At 51.6% G+C, this 8,873-nt stretch overlaps 1 protein-coding gene across 1 annotated transcript; it reads left to right on the forward strand.

Moving 5' to 3' along the window:
* Positions 1 to 7,633: 7,633 nt before the first annotated feature.
* On the forward strand, positions 7,634 to 8,657 carry ASPRV1 (aspartic peptidase retroviral like 1). The gene has a single exon (XM_084235554.1). The coding sequence runs from the start codon at positions 7,649 to 7,651 to the stop codon at positions 8,423 to 8,425; it is 777 nt and encodes a 258-aa protein (XP_084091680.1). The 5' UTR covers positions 7,634 to 7,648; the 3' UTR covers positions 8,426 to 8,657.
* Positions 8,658 to 8,873: the final 216 nt, after the last annotated feature.

Raw genomic sequence — 8,873 nt, forward strand, 5'->3', positions numbered from 1 at the left:
GCAGCAGCAGAAGCCAAAGCAGAAGCTGAGAAGCAGCAGAACGAACGAACGCCAGAGAGCCCAGATAGAGTAAAGACTTGCTGGGAGCTGGGAGGCTGGCAGGCCTCCCAGCCCCCCAGCCAGCACCCCTGCCTGCCATATGCCTGGTGAACCCCAATAAAAGACCTGCAAAAACCCACTAAGGACTCTGACTCCTCCTTTACCCGGTCTGCATGGGATCAGAAAACCTGCACTGTGGTCCAGTCCTGCCTTTACACCACATGAGCTGCCTCAGTCCCGGGGTCCTCACCTCCCAAATCCTGTAGTAGTATCTGCTGGAGAGCACCAACGCTTAAAGGATGGTTTCATCCCGTTTTCAGTATTGATGCTGAATATTCCTTCCATTTCTGTTTTTCTGGTGTAATCTTGGTTGATTTCCCAGTGTACTGAGTCACCATCTTCCCCACCTCCTGAACTCATCTTTCTGGATTTGGGGCATCTGTGTCTGAGTCTATGCCCCCACTCACCTGAGAACTTTGTGAGGGCAGGACTCAGATCTGATTCATCTGTCAACATGAGGTGCAGTTGACCTCAAGAAATATGTGTGGAATTGAATCAACCCACTCCTTTGACATCAGCTCTCTCCATCTCTGCTGCAGACTCTTAGGGTGCCTTACACTTATTTACTGCCACTCATGGTGTCTGGCACATAGTATGTGCTCAGTAAGTGTCTGCTGCCGCTGCTGCTACAGTCACCTGGAGATTGCCATGTATGTTAGGGTGCCGGTGTATTTTCCTTCTTCCCTCTTCCCTTTTCTGCCTCCCCTCACTTCTTGATCGTAAAGAAGAGAGGTCATTTTGACTGCCAGCGGGAAAGTTAGGAGCAAAGCTAAGTTGGCACTGAATTCAAAAGAAGCAGTTCCCTGCACTGAGGCTATTTTATGTGTTTGCATTGCTCACAATCCCAGTTATCATCAGCAGCAATTAAAACTATTTCAGGATCAGTTCAAAGCTGCCTTTGAGGTATTTTAAGTTGGACAGAAATCTTCCATATGTAATTTCCTAGTGTCATTAGAAGTCTACTGGTCTTTGGAGAATACCCAGTCTGTCTATGTTGATTGCCTGAACATTTCATAGATTGCAGGAGTATTTGTCACTACTCCTGGGGTTAATGTCCCAGGAACTATTTGGATGCTCTTACAGGTCCCATTCCCTTCCTTTTACGTGAAGGGGACATGGAGATGGGAGAGGAAGGGGGGTTCTGCTAGGGTCTTCCCTTAGAGCCAGTGCCTCTGGTCAGACAAACTGCTGGTCTTCTGTGACCCAGAGGGAGGGTGGTAGGATCCAGGCAGAAAGGGATAAAGGGCTCGCTCTAGGGTGGAGGCGTAGGAATTAGGAAGAAGGCGCGAACCCAATTTGGAGGGCAGGGCTGTAAAGAGGGGACTCAGGAGAACTTCAGAACACCTTGAGTAACATTCCTACTTGATTGAAAGATAGAAAGAAGCAATTTGAACTTCTAGGGAATTAGTCAATTAGTCTTGGTTAGCCCTGGCCCTGACCCCGGGCCTGAAGGGCCAGTCATGGCATTGGGGCCTGAGATCACAGTTTCCCAAACACCTCCAGGTCCTCCAGGGCCAAGCATCTGCTGATAGGCTGAACTGGGTGGCTTCCATGTGCAAGAGTCTAAATGGGGATGGTAAAAGAATGCAGAGCAAACCAAATGGGAAGAAGAGACTGGAATAGTGTAGAGCAGGGGCACCAGCACTTTGTCCCTCAGTGGTATGCTGGCCTGTGCAGTGTGGGCTGTGGCAGGGACTAAGAAGGGAAACTATGAAGGAAAAACTTCCCTCCCAAGTGCCTTTGGCTGTGGCTGACTGGTGGGGGCTGGGTAGTTGCTGCTCGGGAACAGTGGTGCTGGTAGTCTAGGGGTTTGTGATTTGGGTAAAAGGAATCTGTTGGTGCTTTTGGTTTCCCCAAAAGCCTTGTGTAGGGTAAGGAAAAATGTCAGGCTTTTCTGCCCTCCCGCCATCAGGATAGATGATGGATCCTTGCGGTCGGTCCTGAATGCATGCCTGATGGCGGGCACCTGGAGTAGGGTGTGGGCATAGGTAGATGGGATTCACCTGGGCTGAGACTGGACTTTTTTTTTTCTTTTTTTTTTTTTTTACAGAGGCATGTTTTTTATTTATTTATTTATTTGTTTATTTTATTTGTTTGTTTGTTTTGTTTATACATGCACTGGGTACAGTCAGAAGCGCGGGAGGGTGAGAGAATTCACCAGAGCCAGAGCGGGGAGCAGAGCAGGCAGAAGGACCGAAGTACACTGCTGAGGGGAGCAGCGGGCGGCAGGAGAGGTCTGCACGCCATGTGGGACCCTCCTCCGGTGGCCGGGGAGCAGCCGGGGATCGAACCGGCGCCGCAGAGGCCGCGGGCAGCTTCGCAACCCAGCGCTCAACCGCTGCGCCACCGGGGAGGCCCTGAGACTGGACTTTTAAGGGCGGCGTCACGGGGACGCCAGGAGAAGCAGAAAGAGAAGCCGAGAAAGAAGCAGCAGAAGCCGAGAGAGAAGCAGAGAAGGCCGGAGAACCCAGATAGAGTGAAGGCTTACTGGGGCTGGGAGGCCTGCCAGCCTCCCGGCTCCCCAGCACCCTTGCCTGCTGTGTACCGGGTAAATCCCAATAAAAGACCTGCAAAAACCACTGAGGGCTCTCTAGGACTCCTTCTTTACCCGGTCTGCTGGATCATAGAAAACCTGCACTGTGTCCTGTCCTGCCCCTACACATTGCTTAGGTCAGAGCTCACCCAGACTCCCTTGGGTCCTGATCTGAATCTGCAGCTAGATTTTTGTGCAGAATTCACTTCTTTGGCCCTCTTTTTAGCTTGAAGACCTGCCGTCATAACTCACTGAATCAGAGCTAGATGCAGTTGTGGCCCCTGCTCCTCAGAACTGCACCATCAACCTCACAAATTCACCCCAACCCTGGGTCCAGGGCCTCAGGTAAGGCCAGGACTGGAGTTGTGCAGGAGTCACACAGGCAAGTAGGCTCTTATTCCTGGTGGCCAATGCCCAGAGGTGGGAGATTAGAGGGTGTCATGTCCGTGGCCCTGTAATGTGGGGGGGGGGGGTTGGTGCAGAAGGCAGGGTGACCCACTTTGAAAGCAGTGTGGTTATGACTAGGGTTGCTTCAAGAGGTCAGCCTGCACATACACATTGGTCTTAAATTCTTCAAAACGGGGCTGTTAAACAGCTGTATCCTGTTTTCATTAGCTTGTAAGCCATGGTGATAGGGATCTGCCTAGTTCTCTGAGGCAACAAATGTGCCCAGAGGCTAATAAACAGCAGGTGCCTCCAATAAATGATTTTAATACTTCATGTAAATGTGTGCACAAATAAATGTGTGAAATGAAAGGTGGGAACTGAATTCCTTATGCAGATTACCCTATTTCTCAGCCATTTTGCACTGAGAACTCTAGTGTGACCATGTGTGGTGTGTTTTACATGTGTAGGTTGAGCGTGTTTCCATCAGGTTGGATTTACAGGGCCTGTGCATCAGGAAAGCATGGCCCCCCCCCCTTGTTCAAGATGGTTAAGGAATTTTTATTTTATTTTTTTATTTAAATTTTATTTTTTATATTCCCCATATAATTACAACCCCCTTATTGCAGCACTATTTACAATAGCTAAGCTTTGGAAACAACCCAAATGCCCAAAAATAGATGACTGGATCAAGAAGATGTGGTATATGTACACCATGGAATATTACTCAGCATTCAAAAAAGATAAACACATGCAATTTGGTTAAGGAATTTAAGACATCGATAGCTGAGTGTCAGATCAGGCTTGGGTCCTGACTACAGAGCCCATGAGGCCGAAAGTGCACCTCCTGACTTCATATTTCGTTTTTGCTGCCCTGAAATCCCCCTTTGCTTTCTCCCCAGGTCAGCTTTACCTTGGGAATGAGGGAGCTAGCGAGGCAGTCTGGGGGGAAGTGGCAGCACCTGGCTTCTTTCCACTTTTGTTGACCCTCCTATGTTTCAGTCTGGGCCTCATCGACGATACCAAAATTCATAAGCTTTCTACTCTTTGGTCACAGTGATTTCCTGAGAATGCTCAGATACTCTCCCATTCCCTATCTCCCCCTTCCTCCCAGGAGTGAAAGGCACTTCTCTGGGCACCTTTGGTGCTCTCCCCAGACATCTTCAGGCAGCAGAAACACTAAAGAGAAGGAGGTCCATGGTTTCTAGGTGCAGCCTCACTGCTCACTGCGGGTTTCAGTGCTCAAGGGGCTTGGGGAGAAGGATGGGTGTGGGTAAGGAAGTAACAAAGGGAAGCAGGGAGCTGGGTCTACATTGGGCTGGCAGAGTTCATAACCCTGAAATCTCAATGATGGGGTGTGGAGGGTGGGAAGGCCCTATTCCTTCCTGTTGTCCTGATTTGCCCACTGTGAGCACACTCAGGAGTTGCTAATGGGTAATAATGGGGTGTTCCTGCCCCAGTACCAATACTGGTCAATAATTAGCCATGATTTCCTAGGTTCTGGGAGGAGGCAGTGGCCTGCCCCAGCTGGTTTCACTCATCAGTGCACCATTAACATAGTTATTCCCAGGTCCTTGAGTGGTCAAGGGACAGGAATCTCCCAAGGATTAAAGGAACTTGGGATCTTACTTCACCACATTCCTGATCCAAGCCAGAGACCAGTCCCTAAACTCAGCCCCCGCTACCTCTCCTAGAGCCTACAAGCCCCCCTGTGTGCTTCTGTCTTGGGGGCTCAAGAGGGACAGATAACTTCTCCCTGAGCAGGCTTACCTGCCTCAGAGTAAAGGACCCAGAAATATAGAGGCTATGAGGGAGTGTGAGGCAAGGAAGGCTAGATCTAGAGATGATCTAGGGCCAAATTGGGTGGGTGGGGTGGAGATAGCTAAAAACTTAATCACCTACCATGAAACTTTGCCTGCCCCAGAGATAGGGACCAACACCCCTGTACAGCAGTGTGATGATAAACTAGCTTTCCAGAAAAAAAAAAAATGCCGATTTAGAATTTGCTATTTTTTGTGGTATGAGTACTCCCATGAAGTCTGATTTCTAGCTACTTGTTGGTTTAAAAACTGACCCAGAAAATTCTTGAATGTTTAACAGCTCTGCCTCATGACCCATTAGATAACTGACCCCATCAGAGGTCCTCAACAGCACAAACCCCAGGGCCTGGCTGCCCACCTCCTGAGCCCAGCACCCCACTCCCTGCATTTCTTCGCAAAATTCCCTTATCCTTGCACTAGTTAGCATGCGGGTCAAAAACAAGACATTTAGGTGTTGTCTTTGTACTTTAGAGTTTTGGAGTAAAATGGGTTCTCTACCTTCCAGGTTGTCATGATGCTCCTTGAGATGATGGCTGTGAAATGACTCCAAAGTGAACCTCAAGCCCAATCAAGTGATGTGCCATGATCTAAGTCTCAGGAGCCACCTATTTCTAGCCCAGGAAAGTGGGGACATGTGACCTAGTGTCCATCATGATGCTCGGAAGGCCCATTCTGGGGCATCTAGCAGTCTGAGTTAGTTGGTTGACTAGTCGTGCCGCCTCTGATGTCCCTCAGTCACATGCCAGCCTCCTCACTCATGCGTACTTTCAAGTGACCAGGTGTGTAGAATGATGAATACCAGGGAGCCAGAAAGCCACTAGGTCAGGCCAACACCCATCCCCAGGGATGGAGTCTATTCAAAAAAGTCCACTTAGAGAAGGGGCTTCCTGGTTTTGAGGGTGGCAGGGCCATGTTTCTAGGTGCATGTGTTTCATTGTGCAATCTTCTCAGAGACTTGCCCCCTTGAGCACTTTTTAGTGACTCCATTTCCTTCCTCAGAGCTCCTGGAATGGCACATGGCCCCTCCTTAGCCAGGCAGCTGTGATGAGAGGTGTTGACCCAGCTGCCTCTCTGCTGGCTCACTGTGTCAGGTGGAAGGGGCTGGGACAGCTCTGGGACTGAGGGTCTCTCTGTATAGCTGGGGAACCTGGGACCTTCCAGAGGCAGGACTAGGGCCAGGACACCTTTGGGACGTAGCCAGACCCTGGGTGATGAATGGTACAGGGATGCAGCGAGGGACAGGCTCTGGGCCAGGAAAAACAGCCCAGAGCCACAGGTGTGCCACCGGTTCTAGCTCCTCTCCCATCCTAATCCCTGTTGTTTGGTGACAGCATTCTCTCAGGCCTGAGCCTAGCAGAGAGCACCTGCTGAGTCCCAAAGAACATTTCTATGAAGGTAGGAGATGGTCACACATCTCTCACTGTGGTTCACCGCAGGACAGACTTGTGAACAAAGTGGCATAGCACACGCAACACATGTCCAACTGGGAGTGGGCATGCAGGCGTGCAAGGAGCAGGGTACAGGGTTCCTTTGAGGGGGCAGCTAGAATAGGGTCATAAAGTGGGTTCCCTCAACAGCCCCTATCTCCCTACACAGGTTCAGGTCAGGCTTCAGCCTGAGGACCTAAGGTTCTGCCTCTGGGCATCCAGGGAGCGAACCTGCATCCCCCAGCTGAGGACCACACAGCCAGCCTCCTCCAGCCGAAAGCCTGCCAGATCCTCATCACTGGGTTTCACCAACATAGTGGATGTTTCCCCTTCCAGAACAAAAAGGAGCGACAGTCCCTTGCAGCTCTTTCTATAGGTAATAAGGTGAGGCACTGGGAGGGGAAGGCTGCAGTTTCTGGGGAAGGGGCTCTTGGAAGGTTCCTGGAAGTTAAGAGGTTCCAGGAGGAGAGGAGACAACACATGTGGAGTTGAGGATGGGCCTGCCCACAGCTAGAGTCTGAGCCAGATCTTGGATTCTGGCAGCGTCCATTCCCAGAAGTTCAAGATCCACAACAGCCCACCTTAGGGTGCGCTGGCCTAACCCTGAAATCACTGTAGCTGTTGAGTTAATGGAATGTGTGTGTGTGTGTGTGTGTGTGTGTGTTCTCTCTCATTTAAAAACTATTTTCTGTATATTCTTGATTCTGGGACCCTCCTCATTCTCCCCCTCCAGCACTTACAGGATATCATGCTAAGTTCAGAAACACCAGCTTTGGCTTTACAAACAGGAGCGCAGTGAATGTAAACCCCTTTCTCTTTACCACTCCGTGTGGTCACCCGGGATTGAGGGCTTGGAACCTTTAGTCCCTGCTGCCCTCTTCTCCAACTGGTGACCAACACTTGGGTGTCATAACATCCTCCATGTCCTCATCTGTTATTCTGGGACACGGGCTGGGGAGGGTACCTGAGCAGGCCCCTTCCAACTAAGGCTGGCCTTTCTCTTGATGTGGGCTGACTTGTGCCAGTCCTGTGGATGGATGCAGAAGGGTGAGGCACTGATCCTGCTAGTCAGGCCAGATGCTAGCAGGAGGGCGGGACTCAAAGGGGCGGAGCTTCCAGAACAAAGGAGAATGGGGAGCCCTGGGGGCCCAGACTAGGCATCAAAAAGGCTCTGAAGAGTGAGCACGCCACAGCAACTGCCCGACTCTGTGCCCTGCAGTCAGCCAGGCAACCCTGCTTGGTCTCTTCTGCTTGCCCGGACCGGGCACCTAAGCCATACTCTGTTCAGAGAGGCCTTGAGATCCAGCGTGATTGCGCCGACACTGCTCTGTGGCTTTCTCTGCTTGGTGTGGGTTGCTGCTGCGGTTCCAGAAGAGAGCAGAAGGATGGCTGCCAGTGGAGCCAGAAGCCAGGAGGGCCGTCGGAAGCATGCCTTCGTGCCAGAGGCGTTTGATGGAGCCAATGTAGCCCCACACCTTTGGCTGCACCGCTTGGAGGTCATCAACGACCTCAACCGTTGGGACTATGACACCAAGATGAGGTTCCTGAAAGAATCCCTCAGGGGAAATGCCCTGGAGGCCTACCGTGGACTCGGTGCCAAGGAGCAGGGAGACTATGAGACTGTGAAAGAGATGCTCCTGCGGGGCTTCGGGGGTTCCGCGGCTGCCCACAGCCACCTGCCCAAGGAGATCGTCTTTGCCTTCAGCATGGGTAAGGGCTACTACCTCAAGGGGAAGATTGGCCATGTGCCTGTGAGGTTCCTGGTGGATTCCGGGGCCCAGGTCTCTGTGGTCCACCCTAGCCTGTGGGAGGAGGTCACCGATGGTGACTTGGACACCCTGCGACCCTTTGAGAATGTGGTAAAAGTGGCCAATGGGGCTGAAATGAAGATCCTGGGTGTGTGGGATACAGTGGTGTCCCTGGGCAAGCTCAAGTTGAAGGCAGAGTTCCTGGTGGCCAACGCCAGTGCCGAGGAGGCCATCATTGGTACTGACGTGCTCCAGGACCACAACGCTGTCCTGGACTTCGAGCACCGCACATGTACCCTGAAAGGAAAGAAGTTCCGTCTTCTGCCTGTTGGAGGGTCCCTGGAAGATGAGTTTGACCTGGAGCTCATAGAGGAGGAGTCCTCAGAGGAGGGGGGCCAACAGCTCTCCTATTGAGAAGCCCCCTTTTCCTCAACCGCCCCCAAACATTGGTGAGAAGACCCACTGCAGTGGAGGGGAAGGGCAACTTACCCTCAGTCACTGTGCAAGGCCAGCTCTCGAAAACCCCAGTCCCCCTCCCGCTGTTCTCCCTCTGCTGGGGCCTTCATCGGCCCCTGGTGGGGGAGGCTTCCATTGGAAAAGGAGCAGATGAGGGAAAGCAGGCTGGCATTCTCAGAGGAAGAAGGAGCCCTGGCTTTTCAAATTGTTCATGGTGGCAAAGTCTTGGAGGCTGGAAGAAGTTTCCAAGAAAGAAGAAATGATTGTCTTTGAGAGAGAACTGGGAGTCCCTCTATATTCCCTGAGATGTGGCTCAGTTGCCTTCAGGTCTATGCAGTGTGGCCCCTGCAGGGGCAGGGCTGATGGCAGCTTGTCATGAGTAAGACCCAGCTCATGGGGGTGAGGG

The sequence above is a fragment of the Talpa europaea genome, assembly GCF_964194135.1.
Source record: "Talpa europaea genome assembly, chromosome: 6".
NCBI lineage: Eukaryota > Metazoa > Chordata > Mammalia > Eulipotyphla > Talpidae > Talpa > Talpa europaea.

Bases quoted from the DNA above. Each gene is read 5' to 3' on its own strand.
- ASPRV1 (XM_084235554.1), top strand. From the start codon at position 7,649: ATGGCTGCCAGTGGAGCCAGAAGCCAGGAGGGCCGTCGGAAGCATGCC.